Source organism: Silene latifolia, chromosome Y (genome assembly GCF_048544455.1).
Source record: "Silene latifolia isolate original U9 population chromosome Y, ASM4854445v1, whole genome shotgun sequence".
Classification (NCBI taxonomy): Eukaryota; Viridiplantae; Streptophyta; class Magnoliopsida; order Caryophyllales; family Caryophyllaceae; genus Silene; species Silene latifolia.
The window spans coordinates 254,385,413-254,405,172 of NC_133538.1; the positions used below are offsets into that span (position 1 = coordinate 254,385,413).

General features: G+C 37.5%; 1 protein-coding gene and 1 non-coding gene across 2 annotated transcripts; one reads left to right on the forward strand and one right to left on the reverse strand.

Annotated features, from left to right (window-relative positions):
• On the forward strand, positions 1–351 carry LOC141630475 (uncharacterized). The gene has a single exon (XM_074443288.1). It carries the CDS (start codon positions 1–3, stop codon positions 349–351), a length of 351 nt encoding a protein of 116 aa, XP_074299389.1.
• Positions 352–16,617: 16,266 nt separating this feature from the next.
• LOC141637109 (small nucleolar RNA R71) lies at positions 16,618–16,724 on the reverse strand. Its single transcript, XR_012541671.1, has one exon. It is a non-coding gene; the product is annotated as a small nucleolar RNA R71 (small nucleolar RNA).
• Between the last annotated feature and the right edge of the window lie 3,036 nt (positions 16,725–19,760).

A 19,760-nucleotide genomic window follows, 5' to 3' on the forward strand; every position in this document is an offset into this window, starting at 1 on the left:
ATGCCTGAGAATTCAGAAGAACACGGTCATGGATATGAGTACTACGATGATCCCTTGTATCTGACATCATCTGATCAACCATTTTCGCACCTGGTTTCACCATTGTTTGATGGAAATGAATTTCCGGGCTGGAAACAAGACATCTTGATGGCTCTTGCTTCGAAGAATAAGGATTGCTTCATAGATGGTTCTCTTGCTCAACCACCTAAGATGGATAAGAAGTTTCATCAATGGGTTCACTGCGATTTGATGGTGATGAAGTGGATTCTCAATTCACTAGACAAGTCAATTCGTGATAATCTCAAGTATGTGAAGTCTGCAAAAGAACTATGGGGAGAGTTACTTGAATGATATGGCCAAGCGAATGCAGTGGAAATTTATCAACTCAAGAAGGATATTGATGCTGTAATTCAGTCCAATTTATCTCTTGTTGAGTATTACAGCAAACTGAAAAATTACCGGGAAACATTAGACAGTCTTGACCCCATTCCTCAGTGTTCTTGTTGTAAGATTGCTCTATGTTCTTGTACTCTTATGAAGAGAATTTTTGCTCGAGAAAGTAATTCAAAATTGATACAATTTCTAATGGGATTAAATAATGGATTTGACAATATTAGAACATAGATTCTCTCAATGGATCCTTTGCCTACCATTAATAGGGCTTTAGGATTGTTACAGAAGATTGAAAAGCAGAAGCAGGTTGTTGAATCTGTTGAAGTCTTGAATGAAACAACTGCTTATTCTTCTTTTAAGGCTATTGATGCTAATAATCATGAAAAGAAAGAAAAGAAGTATTATAGTCACTGTAAGATGAACAATCATAACCTAGATGAATGTTTTTGGGTTAATGCTTGTGATCATTGTGGGAAACCAGGACATAAGATTACTAGTTGTTTTCAATTAGTTGAATTTCCTGGGGATAAGGCTACAAAACCACCTGTCAGACCTGCCAAACCTAAGTCTAAACGTTTTGGTGGAAAATCTGGGTACAAGAAAAGTGCAAATACCGTAGACATTGTTGAGAACAATGATTCTGAAGATGATCATCCTCTGGTTCAGTCTTCTGGTGCAAGTCATTCTCAGTCATTTGATCCAAATATGATTGATGGATTGGATACATCTGTTGTTGATCAAGTTCTCAAACGGCTTACAGACAAAGTGGCATCTTTATCTTCATCTAATTTTGCAGGTATGATTCCTACTTCCCTTACTAATGCTATTCATCATAATTTCTTTTTGCATGATTGGATTATTGACACTGGTGCCTCAGATCATATGACGTTTAACATTCGTTTGATGCATAATGTTTGACACCTAAATAAACCCTTGCTTACAGGTCTTCCTGATGGTAGTATTAAGCATGTTTCTAAGATTGGTGATGTTAGTTTAAATGCCAGGATTTTATTAAAAAATGTCCTGTTGTTTCCTGATTTTAAACAGAATCTCCTCTCTGTTAGTAAATTGATTGATGACAACAACTTGTTTGTTGTGTTTTCTGCCACCAATTGTTCATTTCAGGATCATTCAACTAAACTAGTCATTGCTACTGGTAGAAGGATAGGAGATCTCTACAGATTTCAAAATTTTCATACACAGGACTTAGTAAATAAAGTAATCTCAATTGTTTCAGAAACTTTGGCTTGTAATACTTCAGTTAATCAATCTTCACATTCTGCAAATAGTAGTACTTCTTCAATTTCTGTAGATTTGTTGCATAAAAGATTAGGTCATATAGGATTTGATAAACTCAAGTTTGTCAATGTTCTTCATGGTCCTGTAAGACAAGCTAAGTATTGTGAAACATGTGTTCTATTTAAACATCATCAGTTGTCTTTTCCACATAGTTGTTCTAAAGCTGCTTATGTTTTTGAATTGTTACACATGGATGTTTGGGGTCCATATAAGACCCCAATTTTAATATCTAACTGATCAGACTGATGTTTTTGAATTGCTACATACCTTTTACCCAAATTTTTGGTAAAGCTACATTCTCACCTGTTGCAAAATTCACAACTGTTAGGGCTTTGATATCTTTGGCAGCAGCAAAAGGTTGGAATCTACATCAGTTAGATATTCATAATGCTTTTCTTCATGGTTTTTTGGATGAAGAAGTATATATGACTCCTCCAGAAGAATATACAGTCCCACCTGGTCAAGTATGCAGGTTACTAAGGTCATTGTTAGTTTAATGCAAGCCAGCAGGCACTAGAATAAAGAATTGACCAAGTATCTGTGAGCATTGGATTTGTGCAGTCTAAACACGATTATTCATTATTTACCAGACATAATGCAGTTACTAAGGCATTTGTGGTTGCATTAGTCTATGTATATGATATTTTATTAACTGGCACAGATGATGCACAAATTGCTGGAATAAAGCAAGGTCTAGATACCAAATTTTCTATGAAAGATTTGGGTAATATGAGATATTTTTTGGGATAGAGATCTCACGTAATGCTTCAGAAATTATGATAAATCAGAGGAAGTATATTTTGGACATATTGCAAGATACGAAGATGGAGGAATGTAAGCCCGCTATTTTTCCATTACCAAGAGGTCTCAAATTATCTACCGATGAAGGGAAAATACTGGACAATCTTGAAGTTTACAGAAGATTAATTGGAAGATTGCTTTATCTCAATTCCTCAAGACCAGATCTGTCTTATTCTTTACAGCATCTGAGTCAATTCATCAGTCAACCACGACTTCCACACTTGCAGACTGCTATTCATGTTCTCAAGTATTTAAAGGGTAGCATCAATACTGGTTTATTTTACAGTGCTACATCTGATCTGTCCCTCACTGCCTATAGTGATGCAGATTGGGGGAAATGTGCATTCACCTGCAAGTCCCTGAGTGGATATTGTATTTTCCTTGGATCTTCACTGATTTCATGGAAAACTAAGAAACAACGACCTGTCAGTAACAGTTCAGCAGAGTCTGAATATCGAAGTCTCTCTTATACCTCTTCTGAACTTGTCTGGTTGGATAACATTCTACAGGATTTGAATGTTGTTGTTCCTAAACCAGTCCCATTGCTCTGTGATAATAAAGCTGCAGAGCATCTTACTCATAATCTAATTTTTCATGAAAGGACAAAACATTTGTCCATAGACTGTCACTATGTTCGTGAGAAGCAGCAAGATGGTTTCCTTATCACCAAGCATGTTAGAACGGGACTCCAATTAACTGATTTGATGACCAAAGCTCTTGGGTCTACTCAATATCAATTTCTATCCAGCAAGATTGGTTTAGTATTCTCCCCAACTCAAGCTTGAGGGGGGAATATAAGACAGACTAACTAACTGATAAGAGTTAGTTATAATGAGTTTGTTATAACTAACTAGAGTTAGTTTAAGTTAGTTATTCTAACTATAAGTGGTTAGTATATGTCGGTGTAAGATTGATATAAATAGATGATGTAATACAGATACACACTTACTTTTGGATGAATGAAAATAGTCTTCTCTTTCATAATCATCTCTCTACAATCATGTTTATACAATCATAATTCTAATAGAAATAATTTTAAATAAGCGCAAATTTAGTAATTAGTTTACTAAATAACATTAAAAACAAAAACAATCAAAATTAATGTAAACGGAATGAATAAGAAAGAGTAGTAAATGTATGTTACTCTGACGTGTATGCGTCGTATAACCCATTTGTAAGCAGGTATTGATCATTGAACTTGCAAACTCAGAATTGAAATAATGAAATAAACTAGTACTCCGTATGATTAGGAGTAATATTGTAGGTTTATATTTCCCCTACCCTCAACTAGTCTACTTATATAAAAGAGGGAATGTTCATAATTGTTTTCCAAATAATGCTTTATATACAACAAATTAACGAAATGAGCGTGTAATAAAAGAAATTAACGAAATGGGTCCACGCAGTTTTGTATAATACAAAACCTGGTATGGAATTATTGGTGATTTAAGTGAATCATCGATTTTATTTGAGTGTGCTCAAGATTCGGTCAGAGTGAAGTACAATTGGATCGCTATAATGTGAGTTCTAAAGCGTAGAGCACACACTTGCAGAGCTGATTTACGACTTTGCGGTTTTTAGACAAGTAAAAAACCATTTGTGGTTCTTGCTTTGATCCCGGTGGGTGAAGCACCCTGACCAATAGGTGTATAACATATCCATCTTAGTCAAAATGGCATGCCAAGAAGACAAGGTTTCTACCCCAATTGGGGCTAGGACTCTGAGGAACTGGGATGGAAGTTCCATATTTAGGCATTGTTCTTATGGGTATGTGACGTCTCCGGTAGGGGTTCTGTGGACATGGGCCACATGTCGGTCTGTGGACGGGGGCCACCTACCAGTCTGTAGACATAGGCCACCTGCACGCCAAGCCAATCCGTGGACATGCAGCGGTCTTTTGAAAGCTACGCTCGGCGGCGTTGAAATGCTTTTGACCGGATCGTTTTAGATCGGTCGGTTTCGTCTCGGCCATGGTCTCGAAACGATGCAGAAATGTTCGGAGTCGCCACCAAGCAATTATGGGATGTCTGGAAACCGTTCGAATCCACTTTATACCTAGGTCAATCAAGGCAAAAAGCGATGTTTGCCATAGGTACTAAAGATAAAGACTCGTCCCCCTTTTGCATCATATCGCTAGAATGACTCTCGTACACCCTGGATAAGGCCATCCACTATCCAAAGGTTATGAGTAAGGGGTGAGGGTATGTATTGGAAAGCTACTTAATCGAACACCCAATCCCGCCCGCGTTAGCGGCCTCTACTGATAGATCGTGGTTTTTTAAGTTCAAAAATTGATAAAACGGTTTAAATGCATGAATGCGCAACCAAAAGTCTTAACCTAACATGTGAAGATTTTTTAAGTCGGTTTGTTTATCCACCTATCAAGAAAATGATGTCGTGTTGGATTTAGATTGATTTACATGTAAAAACGGAAATTAGACATCCATTTACCAAAGTCGGAGTATGATGCTTAACACGATCCAATTGTTGGAAAAAGGGTGTCAAGTGACAAAGTATAAAATGCAAACTCGTCAATCTGATTCGTTACGTATTCGAGTTAACCGTAATCAGGATCATCCTAGACAAGTACTAAAACAAGACAGAACAGTGCCAGGCACCCCCATTGGGGCGCGAGCTATTAGGCGAGGGAACAAGGGATGTCCAAGTTTTGAAATATGAAAACAGACGGCCTCTTGGGGCGCGAGTCAGACGATGACCCAAGCGCCATCTCCTGGTTGTTAAAAAGGTTGTTTAAAACCGCTTTTGTGATTAAATGATTTGCATGAGTCGGAATAATTACTATTATCTTACTAATTTTCATTGTCGGATTTGTAAGTTTGAAAAACATAGTTTACAAATAAAAAATGGAAAATGTGTGTGCTTAACCGTTTTATCACCGTACTCAACTTAAATCGACATGGTATTTATTTTAACCAAGGGTGACATATGATATGGTCAAGATAAGGATAAAAATAAAATGAAATTAAAGTGAAAGGAAAATGTTTGTATTGAACTAGTTATGATAAGTTCATTTATTTGTAATTAGTCAATATTTATTATCGTACTCGGATTAAACCGACATGGTATAAAGGACGAAGGAAGATTATGAATTATGACCAATATGTTTGCAAATGTAAACAAATGAGAAAAATAGTAAAGTAAAAGAAAAAGGTGTTAAAATACCCATTAATTTGTAATAACCAATAATATCATCGAGTCACGGAATAAACCGTCATTTTATATGGTGTCGGAGTTAGTGTCCTCCACAATAGTGCGTTTACATCATAATTATCATTAAAGGAATATCATTAGGATATTTATTTTATGATCCTCGTCAGTTGATTAACGTAAATCGATAACGGTTGGCTGACTAGAGTTTGACGTTATTGTCGTGTGACGGCGGTGATCAACAGACCCCTTTCGGTCACACCTAAAGGAACAAACCCCATTTGACAACTAATTAATTGTATGAGATATAATTTATTTAGTCTCTTGATTTATTTACGAAAAGGTTAGTCGGTCTTTTTATAGAGATTTCGAGTTGCGAACTCGAGGCGCGACAGTTATTATTTAATTATACGATAATTAAATAATAAATTTTATGAGATAAGTTTTAGTTAATTAATTGTTAATTCACTAAATTTATACTAATTGATTAATGTGATTAATATTAGTACGTCAATTATATGTGTAGATGTACACGTATATTTACGGAGTGTTTTGGACAAAATTTATCACGAAGCATTTAAACATAAAACGATGTTTAAAGTAAAATTACACGTATTTGTGCGACAAATATAAGAACCAAAATGGACCCGTAAATGGGACATTGGACCGTGTAAATGGAGTGTAAATGGATGATTATAAACATAATCATTACACTCATGCTTTTGTTCTTCCCTATCTAATTTGTTCTTTTTTATGGACAATCATATTGGACATAAAAAATTGCAAAAAAAAAATACTCCACTCCCACTACACTCCACCCGGCCATACTCCCTCCTTTTAGACCAACATTTGTTCATTTTTTCCACTCACTTGAATATTTTGCATGTGAATGAAAATAGTTGGTTTATCTCTCTAAAATTAATAAAATCATTTACTAAGAATGTTAGTAATCTAAAATATTTACTAAGAGTGTTAGTAATATTTTACATATTATCAAGGGTAAAATTTAACAAGTATCTAGTTAGTATTTGTTAGAAAGTTGGGTGTTTGTTCTTGTGTGCTTCTTGAAGGAGATCTTCTATTTGGAGATTTGTACAAGGAGGATCTTCCATTCTTTCTAGCTCCAGATCAATCAAGATAGGAGATTTTGATTGTGCCCATTTTCATCATCAAACCAATGTAAGGAAATCCGATTTCCTCTATCTTTATATTAATATGCGTTTATATTGCATGCATGTTACATAGATCACCAAATAACAAATTATGAGATAATTTGAATTTTAATTAGAGAGTCTAATTAGGATCTATGATCTTTCAAGTGGTATCATAGGTAAGGCTTGTAATTTGCATGTTAAGTTTTCGCATATTTAACAAATTATGAGATAATTTGGAGAAATAAAAAATGGTGTTGAAAGAGGTTTTAACACGAAAATTTTTGGGCATACATACCTACTGATTTCAAAGAATTTGTGGTAAAATTTGGTGACTTGTGAAGTTATTTTGCTATTTTTAATGATTTTTGTAGACAACCGAGTCAAAAATGCCGTACTTTGGTTAAGAGTTAACTAAAAATATTTAAAGAATGATTCAGGTCATGAAATTTTTATATTATTTCATGCATTTTTTCTATAGATTGGATTTAAAATTTCGAAGGTTGGTTTGAAGTTTTGCATGTTTATTGATTTTATGAGATAAAAATCGGTAAAAGTGAATTATTTTAATCATATATTTGAAATTAATGTTTCTGCCCTTGATAAATTTATGTACATTCAAAAATATGTTTTAAAAGTTAAAAGTGAAATTTAAAATGTATTTTCAGCTTGTTTTGATGTTCATTGGTTTTAATGGTTCAAAACCGATAAATATCGATCTTTTTCATCATAAAATTTATCCGAAATTTTTGGGCAAATTTTTGGACCTTTTGGTATTCTTGGAAGTATTCTAGAATACTAAAAAATTTTAGTTTCAAATTTTGGTAATATTTTCAATTATTTTGTATTTATTACTTAAATGATATGATTTTACCGATTAAAATTAGCAAATAACACCAAATCAAACTAATTATTCATCATCAAATTAGTAAGGATTAATTTTTGAGGTCCAAAATAGTTTGGAAAATTAGTTTGGACTTAAATGAGATTTAAGTGTTAATTATTGATTTTTAACAAGTTAAAATCGAATAAATCCACAAAACCGAACAAGATACCAACGATTGTTAGATAGGGCGATCTTGGCATCATTTTTACAGCATTTTTAAGCATATTTATTTATGTTGAATGAATGATTGTTATTTATTTAAAGTATTTATTTTGTTGTACCTAGTATGGCCTAGTTATTTTTAATCGTTATTACCCAAAATGAATGGGAATAGCGATTTGTTTGTAATTTAAATACGATCTCGTATCGTCGGTTTGTAATTAATTAATAGGTTTATTTATTTTTATTAATTAATATATAATAGGAATAGTTATGTAATTTGATTGTAATAGTTATTTTTACCGGTGTTTCCAAAAGACGGATTTACATCGAGACGGAGTCTATTTTTGGAAAGGTGTTCCAAATCCCACAAGAAGGAGCCACTTTTTGAAGATGTTCCTATGAAGAGGCAAGGGACCAAGGATATGGTTTCCGATATGTAATAGTCTTGTTAGTTTTAACTAGGTGGCCAATAAGGATTATTCATATGCTTGCTTGCTTTTATTTTTTCGCGCATGCCAAAATCGCCATTCACATGCATTTTATTTTCGCGGTTGTCAATTCACGTCATTTACATTCACCGACTTAGTTCACTTATAGGGAATTTATGACTAAATTGACAAGATCTCTCACATAACTAAAATTGAGATTAGCCTTATCAATTAGTAACACCTATGAATCCCTTGTTCATTAGAGCCACGCTCACCCAAGCGGGGTGTTCTCTTTTTACCTCGGGTAAGTAGGGTGATAAAAGGTTATCACACGCCAAACTTGGTTTGACTCAACGGGATATTAAGACGGTCTTGTATTCCGGGTCTAGTAGATGGATTTAAGAAAATCCGTCGACCGAGAGTTCTAGAGGTAGAATTAGTCAAACGTTGACTTACCGAATTTACACGATTATGGGATGTTTCGCTCAAACGATGATCATTTTTGTTTAAAAACGGATCTTGGAATCATTTATATAATTTAATGGGAGATCGTTATATAAATGTTAAAACTTGTTAAAAATGTTTCACAAGTAAATTTAAAACAATGAATGTTAATATTTCCTTGTTTGTTGTATCATTTTAATTCGCAATGGCAACTTCATCAACTTCATCAACTACTCCACTAGACAAAGATTCATGGCCAAGGTCCGTAATGGACAAATGTACCTTAAAAGATGACGGTAGTAATTTTCTTGAATGGGAATGCAACATCAAAAGCGCCGCGTTGTCCGACAACGTACTCGCTTACTTGACCGATGCCCCTCCCATCGAGCCCAGTCCAAGGGCTTCATCGGCAGTGCGGACCGCCTATGATGACTATATGAGGATGTCTAATGATATCAAGAATGTGTTCATATGGTCGATGTCCCCAAATCTCAAGCTTTCATGCATTTCTTTGAATGCGTATGAGATATTCACTCGTATGACTACTATGTTTTCACAAACACCCAAAGTCCGCCAATACGAAGCGGCGGCACACTTCTTTAAAGCAAAGCTTGAGAGGAGCCAAAAGGTTGGTCCCCATGTACTAAAAATGGTCGAATATGTTGACATCCTAGAGCGTCTAAGGTATAACATTCCTAAAACTCTTGTGGTGGATCGCATCCTCCACTCACTTCCTACCAATTTTGCCCACTTTAGGGTAAACTATAACATGAATGGCATGGATAAGAGTTATCATGAAATTCATGCGCTCCTCACCCAAGCGGAGAGGGATATGGAAGCTAGTGGGAGTGAGAAAGGGGTTGTTCTAACTATGATGTTAAAAAACATGTCTCTTGGAGTTAGGAAGGGAAAGGGGAAAGAAAAGTCCCAATTCAAGAAATCGTCAAAGAAACAAGACAAGGGAAAGGGGAAGGCCCTTGAGAATGGCAAACCCAAGGCAAAGAATGGCAAACTCTCCGAGGCCGAATGTTTCCATTGTAATGGAAAGGGGCATTATAGGAGGAGTTGCCCCAAATACTTGGAGGACTTCAAGGAACGGCGTGTGACGCCTATGGGTATGATTTCCTCTCTCTATATGATAGACGTTAATTATGCTTGCACTTCAACTTGGGTATTAGATACCGGATGTGACTCTTACCTTTGTAATCATTTGCAGGGTTTAAGGGACGTGCGAGCTCTAGCAAAAGGTGATGTGGATCTCCGCATGGGCAATGGAGCTAGAGTAGCGGCCGTTTCTGTGGGGACCTATGTTCTCACTTTAGCTAGTGGTTTAGAGTTGTTTTTCAATAAGTGTTATTTTATACCAACTTTAACCAAGAACATCATCTCTATTTCCGCGTTAGACGTGGAAGGCTTTTATTTTATGATTAAGAACAATTGTTGTACTTTTTCGTTGAATGATTTGGTTTATGGCAAAGCCATTTCAATTGGAGGAATTTATGTTTTAAATGATGTTAATGACGTTTATCATGTGGAAACTAAAAATCTCAAAACGGGTGATCCAAATGAATCCTACCTTTGGCATTGTCGTTTAGGTCACATAAACGAATGACGTATTAAGAGACTTGCTTCTTCAAAAGTGCTCAAACCATTTGATTTCGAATCTTATGGTATATGCGAGTCTTGCCTTTTAGGCAAGATGACTCGTGCACCTTTTACGGGAAAAGGGACACGAGCAAGTGAAGTTTTGGCTCTCATACATACGGATATGTGTGGACCATTAACCATCACTGCTAGAGGAGGTTATCACTACTTTATTACTTTTACTAATGATTTGAGTAGATATGGGTATATCTACTTGATGAAGAACAATAGTGAAGCTTTTGACAAGTTCAAAGAGTTTCAGAATGAAGTAGAGAACCAATTGGATAAAAAGATTAAGACCCTACGATCCGATCGTGGTGGTGAAACCTAAGTTCTGAATTTGATTCATACCTAAAAGATTGTGGTATAGTATCACAATGGACTCCTCCAAGCACACCATAATTAAATGGTGTGGCCGAAAGGAGAAACCGAACTTTATTAGATATGGTTCGGTCTATGATGAGTCTAACCGAGCTTTTTGATTTGTTTTGGGATTTTGCCCTCTTGTCTGCAATATTTTCACTAAATTGAAGCCCGACTAAAGCGGCCGATAAGACTCCATATGAGATATTGACAGGGAAAGTCCCTTATTTGTCATTTATGCGCATTTGGGGTTTGCGAAGCGTACGTCAAGATAAAGTATGACAATAAACTTGCACCCAGGTCTGACAAATGTCTTTTTGTAGGATATCCAAAGGAAACACGTGGCTATTAATTCTACAATAAAAATGAGAAGAAAGTGTTTGTGGCTCGTGATAATGTCTTCCTAGAAAAGAAGTTTATTTCTAGGATACAGAGTGGGAGAAAATTTGAACTTGACGAAGTTTGAGAGCCACAAACCGAGACTGAGGTAGAGGAGAACGTGGAGGATAACGTTCCCTCCTCCTCTGAAACGGTAATTGTTCCTAGAAAGTCAAGTAGGATTTCTAATCCACCTGACCGCTACCTTGGCAACATCGAAGAGGATGGTGTTTTATTACTTTTAGAAAGTAATGAACCCACTACCTACAAATTGGCCATGTCTAGTCCCAATTCCTTGCATTGGCTAGAAGCCATGCGGTTCGAAATGGATTCCATGTACGAGAACCAGGTATGAGACTTGGTGGATTTATCTGAGGGTGTGCAACCCCTTCAATGTAAATGGATATATAAAATTAAGTTCGGTGTGGATAAACATATAGATATTTACAAAGCTAGATTGGTGGCAAAAGGTTTCACCCAAGTTCATTGTTTAAACTATGACGAAACCTTCACTCCAGTCGCTATGCTTCGGTCAATAAGGATAATCTTAGCAGTTGCCGCGTTTCATGATTATGAGATTTGGCAAATGGATGTCAAAACTGCCTTCTTGAAGGGGATTCTAGAAAAGGAAGTGTAAATGACACAACCTGAAGGTTTTGTTGATACATCTAACTCTAAGAAGGTGTGTAAGCTCAAGAAGTCCATCTATGGTCTTAAGTAAGCATCTCGGAGATGGAATCATCGCTTTGATCATGTTATTAAGCAATACGGTTTCACTAGAAGTGTTGAACAACAGTGTTTATACATGAAGTTTAGTGGGAGTAAGGTTGCTCATCGGGAATGATATTCCATCGCTCACTTCCGTTAAGGAGTGGCTAGGGAATCACTTTCAGATGAAGGACTTGGGAGAGGCACAACGAATCTTGGGTATCTGGATCTATAGAGATAGGTCCAAGAGGATAATAGCATTGAGTCAAGAAGCTTATATTAACAAATTTCTTGACCGGTTCAATATGAAAGACTCTAAGAGAGGATTTCCACTTATGGGCCAAGGGATCACTTTGAGCAAGTCATAGTCTCCCTATACCCCTAAGAAGATTGAACGCATGAAGACCATCCCTTATGCTTCCGTTGTTGGGTCTATCATGTATGCTATGATTTGCACTCGTCTCGATGTCGCGTATACCTTGAGCATGACAAGTCATTATCAAGCCAAGCCCGGTGAGAGTCACTGGTTAGCCATAAAGAACATCCTTAAGTACCTGAGAAGGACTAAGGATTCGTTCTTAGTGTTTGGAGGAGAAACTGAGTTGCGTGTAAGAGGTTACACGGATGCAAGTTTCCAAACCTATTAGGATGATATGAAATCCCAATCCGGCTATGTGTTTATGCTAAATGGAGGAGCTGTTTGCTAGAAGAGCTTCAAGGAAAGTATTACCGTGGATTCTATAATAGAGGCTGAGTATCTTGCAGCGTCTGAGGCTGCAAAGGAAGCTGTTAGGATTCGGCAATTCATGTAGGGACTAGGAGTAGTCCATTCCGCCAAAGATCCGATCACTCTATATTGTGATAACAGTTGGGCTATTTTTCAAGCCAAAGAGCCGAAATCTAGTAATAAATCTAGACACATTAAAAGGAAATACCATGTAATTAGAGATTATGTGGAAAGGAAGGAAATAGACATTTGTAAGGTTGGGACAGATGATAATATTGCTGATCCTTTAACCAAGCCTTTATCAAAGGCTAAGCATGATGGTCATGTCGTCGCAATGGGATTGAGACGAGTAACAGAATTTATTTAGATTATGGATATGTAATAATTGGATATTGTATCACTTTTTATATATATATATGATAATCGCATTCATTGTTTAAGCATTCTTTTATGAATTCTTTTATTTAGTGTGACTAAATTTATAATACCCTATTTATCAGAATAAGTTGTGGAGACAATGTTGAACACTATTCAAGTGAATAAGATGAACATTGTATTTTTTCCCTAGCCAGTTAATGAGGTGACGTCTCGGAGTGACTAGATTGTAAGTCTATTGATGGTTGGTTTAACACCATGATGTCATACGTGATGACTAGTAGATTACATAGGCAGAGTGTGTGACACTTTGTCGGACAGTGACCGTTTTGAGAGTCCCTTAGTTCGATTATAGATGCCTGGTCATGGCAGGGATCTCTAAGACGTTCCTATGAGTCGATTCTTTTGACAGGAGACTATTATCCAAGTCAGTGGAGTTTCCGAGTGACTTTGGTTTATGTCTTAGGTCGTGCCGTGAAAGGAGGCCAAAGGGCATCTTCTGAGTCATGGTGATCTGTGTTGAGCAAAGATAGATAGGGCATACAGGAATAGTCCACCCACGTTGGGTTACAATATCTCAAGGCCACTCGAGGAGTTGTGACTAGAAATGCGTGGCCACGCTCGGAAGTAATCTATGGTAGATTTTTCCGGTCTTGTAGTCACACTCCCGATCGTGAAAACCACTCGCGATATGTTCTTGTGCAAGTGTGACCTGAAAGACACCTTGCATTGAGTGGGAAATTAAAATGGACTAGAGAATTGGTAGCGCACACCTTGTGTCGGACAAGTGAGAGATTGTTGGAGTTAGTGTCCTCCACAATAGTGCGTTTACATCATAAAATCTCATTAAAGGAATATCATTAGGATATTTATTTTCTGATCCTCGTCAGTTGATTAATGTAAATCGATAACGGTTGGCTGACTAGAGTTTGACGTTATTGTCGTATGACGGCGGTGATCAACGGACCCCTTTCGTTCACACCTAAAGGAACAAACCCCAATTGACAACTAATTAATTGTATGAGATACAATTTATTTAGTCCCTTGATTTATTGACTATAAGGTTAGTTGATCTTTTTAGAGAGATTTCGAGTTGCGAACTCGAGGCGCGACAGTTATTATTTAATTATACGATAATTGAATAATAAATTTTATGAGATGGGTTTTAGTTAATTAATTGTTAATTCGCTAAATTTGGAATAATTGATTAATGTGATAAATATTAGTGACGTGACCATAATTGGCGCATATTTAGCCCCCGAATTAGCCTTGTTTCCATGCTTTTTAGTGCTTATTTGGGTCATTTCTTATCTTTAGTTCTTTGTTTTGCATATTCTTTGAGATTTTGATCCCTTGGTAGGAAAGGAGTAAGAATCTTGCGTTTTCATGGCAAAACGAGACTAAATTGATCGAATTCAATGACCAAGCATCAAGGAGAGACAAGATTAGAAGGCCTTTGTACATATCATAGTAAAAGAGCAATGTTGAGGAAAGATCCTTGAGTCCCCAAGGAAATCCCCAAGGAATTTATGAAGAAAAGGGAAGAAAAAAAGAAGTTACTATCGACGACAATCCGAGCGGATTGTCAACAATCCGCCCGTCCGGCCTCGCACAATCCGAGCGTCCGTGCTCGAATCCGCTCGGATTCCCCTCAACAATCCGTCCGGATTCCCAGAATCCGCTCGGATTCCACCGCCCAAATCCGGCCGTCCCGACCTTATTCCGCCCGGATTTCTTCACAAAGACGGATTGTCTTCTTCAAGCTACGAAAAGAGAAGCCCTTCTCTCGAAAAATACCGGGTCCTCCTTGCTCAACTTAAAAAGTGTAATTACTAGTTTAGCCCTTAGTTAACCCTAATGCATCCTCCCTAATTTTCACTATAAATACCCCATTAGGCTAATTAGAGGAGCATGTTCTTCTTATCAATAATTAGTGTAGTTAATATCAATCAAATCTCTCTTCAATATTGTAATCAAGTATTAATCAAGTTTTAATCCAAGTTTTAGTTCTTTAATCTCTCTTTTGTTCATCCTTTATTTTGGGTAATTGAAGATTATTTGGGTTATTATTGGGAGATTGACAACCTCTCAATCTAGCATTCAAGTACTTCTATTATTCTTGATTTATTATTGGAATCATTAGTAGGTATAATCTCTTAATCCCTTTTTAATTATTGTTAATTACTTTCATTTATTCATCATGTTTCATATTGTTATTAGTATGATTGACAACCTTGCTAGCATGATCAACATGATAATGAGTGAGTAGTCTCTTAGCTAGGGTTAATGGGTGATTAGGGGAAACCAACATGGGGAATGATTCATGCTTAAATTAATATGCTTTCATGTTTTATTTTCTTGCTTGTTTTGATCTCAACTCATGCACATGTTATATTTGATGAAATGCTAAGCCTATGAATCCTTGCATTTACTATCATCTCCTATCTTTTCAATGAGACTTGTAAGACATAACCCAACTCGAGTCTCATTAGACCATGCATGTTGTTGAGTAGGGAAGATTAAGTCGACTTGTAGGTGTTGTACAATCTAATCGATTCGGCTCCGGGACCCAAACTTTCCTAGGATTGTAAGATATAACCCAACTCAATCCATCATAACAATAATTGCTTGCTTATAATTTGAGAACATGTTTGTATGATCATATCCCATGATTCCCCTATGATCCCATGACACCCTAGTGCCTTTAATCAATTGTTTACACCCTTTTTATTTATCTTGCTTGTTTACTTTCATTGTTATTCTAGTTTAGTAACCTTTTACATCAACCCAATTTGTGACACCCCTTAGACACCACTAGTTACAATAGAAATCTCATTTCAATTCCCGTCCCTTGGGATCCGACCTTTACTTGCCTCTTTACTAATTGTAGAGTTGCTTGTTAAGCTATAAATTGTGTTTTGATTCGACCGTGACCAACGACCACATCTTAATTTGTGAACACTTAGCGGCCACGCACCAAAAATGGCGCCGTTGCCGGGGACGGTGTTTGTTTGACTAAGATTTCTTTTTATTGTTATTAGTTGTGTCTTTCTTCGCCTTGAGGAAGTAAAAACTCCTCAAGGTTTGTTCTAATTGTTTTTGAGTTGTTTGATATTTTACATGTCTAGAAGGTTACAAAGTGATTTGTTACCTTTTGACCGTGAAATCGAAAGAACCTTGACGAACAATAGGAGACTTGTTAGGAGGAATTTGAGAGGTGTTGGTGAAGTTGTTCAACCCACTAGTGAGTTTGTCAATCCTTTCGCAATAGAAGGAGAAGAAAACCTATTACACAATACCCCACAAAAATCACCTACAATGCCAAAATTCTCGTCACACTCCGTACCCACCGAGGAGAATCTACCAAATGGTACTCCTACACCGCAACATCTCACCGGAAACTTTATTGCCAAGTCCGCCTTCATCCAACTAGTTGAGAGGAGCCAATTTGGGGAGATGCCTAGTGAGGATCCTCATTCTCATATGGAAACCTTTTGCGATTATTGTGATGCTATCTCTCAAACGGGCGTGACTCAAGACCAAATTAGATGGGTCTTATTTCCTTTTTCCTTAATCGGCACCGCAAATCAATGGTTGAAGGGCCTTGATAAGGCCACCCTTGGAATAGATTCTTGGAAGAAGTTGGCTCTAGCTTTCTACAAAAAATTCTACCCACCGGAAAAGACCAACATGCTAAGAGCTCAAATTACGGGTTTTAAGCAAAGGGATGAAGAGTCTTTGTATGAAGCTTGGGAGCGGTTTAAAGGTAATTGTCGCTCATGTCCTCACCATGGACTTAGCGAATGGTTTTTGGTACAACAATTTTGGAATGGTTTATATGAAGATTCTAGGAACATTCTCAATATGGGATCAAATGGGATGTTCACCGAGGTTGATGACAACCAAACTTGGAGCAAAATTGAAGAGATGGCAATCCACAATTCACAATATAGTAGGCCTCGCAAGGCTACTAGAGGAGGAAAGTATGAAGTGGACTCCGTTACTCAATTGGGTGCTCAACTTAGTGCTCACATTGACACAATCAACTTGAAGTTTGAACAAGCTATGGCTAGACTTGAGGAAAACTCAAAATCATCGAAGCATCATGTCAATGCCATGACGGCATCCTCATCAATCCCAAGTGGGATATGTGAGAATTGTGGAACTTTGGGACATGACCCAAGTGAGTGTAGGGGGACAACCGAACAAGTGAATGCTTTCCAAGCATATAAAAGTGGTACCCCTTATTCAAATTTTTACAATGAAAACACCAAGTTCCATCCAAATCTCTCATACAAAAGCGAAAATGTTCAAAACCCTCAAACAACATACACTCCACCACCCATGAGAAACCAAAATCAAACACCCTTTTACAATCAAAACCAAGGTTACCAAAATCAAAATCCATACAATCACCAAAATGACCAAGGCTTTGATGTCCAAAAAGCGGTCCTCCAAATGCAAAAGAACCAACAAGAATTTTTCACCCAAATGCAAAAAGATAGCCAAGCAAAAGAAACCACCATCAACAATATTCTAGCTCACACCAAGATGTTGGAAACACAATTGACTCAACTAGCATCTTCAAGCTCACAAAGACAAAAGGGGCAATTACCACCTCAAAGTAATCCCCCTAGACATGAAACGGTTAGTGCCATTCACTTGAGAAGTGGTACAAGGTATGAAGCACCGAAGAAGCAAGTTGAGGATGAAGTTGTGGAAGCTAGTGAAAAGGAAGAAATTGTGCAAAACTCCAAAGATGGAGAATCATAAAAAGAAGAAAGTTCAAAGAAAAATGAAGACAAGGCCAAAGAGAAGGAGCCCATTGTGATTAGACTTCCTTTTCCAAGTCGTCAAGCCAAGCCCAAATTTGATGATCAACTTGGAAAGTTCATGGAAATTGTGAAGAATTTAGAAGTCTCAATTCCTTTCACGGAATTAATCAATCACGTTCCGGCCTATGCAAAGTACATGAAAGATATCCTCACAAAGAAGAAGTCAATCCGGAAACTTGAGACTATCGGCTTCACTAAGGTGAGTAGTGCAATACTTCAAGGGAGTTCACCTCCAAAGTTAAAGGATCCGGGAAGCTTCTCAATACCGTGTACCATTGGCGACACGACGATCAACAAAGCCTTATGTGATCTAGGGGCTAGTGTGAGTGTCATGCCGTACTCGGTAAGTAAAAGGTTGGGGATGGGAGAGCTTAAATGCACCAACATCACACTCCAAATGGCCGATAGATCGACGAAGACACCGTTAGGGATATGGGAAGATGTCCCCGTGCGAATTGGGAAGTTTTTCATCCCGGTGGACTTTTTTATTGTTGATATGGAGGAAGATTCCAACATTCCAATCATCCTAGGAAGACCTTTCCTACACACCGCCGGTGCGGTGATTGATGTGACACATGGAGAGCTCACTCTAGAAGTGGGAGATGAAAGCATAACTTTTAATCTTGACAAGACTATGAGAGCTCCTCGTTTGCATGAGCCATGTTTCATGATTGATCATTATAGCCGAAAAGATGAAAGGAAGAAATCGGAACTCCAATGGAAGAAGAAAGTTGAAGATGCTCCATTCAAAGAGCAAGTGAATTGTGACAAGGAGAGCTTGCAAAGCTCATCAAAATCAACCAAGGAAGAAGAGGATGGCCTCATTGGCCAAGAGAAGAAATTGGGAGAGTTGTCTCCATCTAAGCAAGAGATTTTCAATGATCAACTCAATGAAGTTTGTGGTCTTTGGGACGACGAATTTGAAGGGATTTTTAATCCCTACATTGGACATGCCATCGATCATGATCAACAACAAGGGCCACGGTCTATTGAGGACCTCTACCATAATAATGAACAAGCTTTTGATTACTTCTTCAAGGTGTTGAGCAGCATCAACAACACCTTGAACATGCCCCCTTGACATCTCATCAAGAATGAGAGTTTGGTGGAGTCCTCCCTAAACCACCCCTTGTAAATATTTCTAACTCCCTAACTTACATTTCAATTCTTGTATTGCATTTTTGTCATCTTTGGATTTTTATTTACTTTGATCAAAATAATTGTCATGTAAGAGAGAAGTGAGGGAGGGACTAACAATTTCAATTGATGTGTAGTGCTTTACCTTAGTGTGGGGATGACAATTGCCTAGGCTATACATGCCTTAGTAGTGCCCCCACAATGAAGAACACAAGATTTGAAGAAAGAATGGAAGAATGATAAAGGGAATGTGCTGTACACGGGTGGAACTGAATCCGTGTACATAGGGGAAGAATCCGAGCGGATTCCCAAGAATCCGCCCGTCTTGTGCAATCCGAGCGTCCTGCAGAAAAGACGCCCGTCTTGAACTGAGCTGAATTTTGAAATTTTCTTGATCGTTAAAGAATCCGAGCGGATTTTCGAAAATCCGCCCGTCCGAAGAATCCGTCCGTCTTGTGAGAAAGACGCCCGATCTTTGTTGAGGAAAACAAGCAAATTTCTCGGGACAGTAAATCCGTCGGTCCTTGAGCAAATCCGCCCGTCCGTGTTCAGCAAATCCGAGCGGATTGTACCAAATCCGCCCGTCTTTAGGCGAGTTTTTGCAAAGGTAGAAGAAGCAGAATCCGCACGGATTGTGCCTAATCCGCACGGATTGCCCCTGTAGTTTTGAAATTTTCGGCCTCTTTATAACCCATCCCACCTTCATTCATTCATTCATTCATTCATAAACACTACCCACAACATCAAAACCCTCATCCTCTCCATCATAAAAACAAAAACCCTCAACAAAATCAAATCAAACCATCCTTCCAACAACAAATTAATCACTCCTTCTTCAACAAAAATCAAAACCAAGAACAA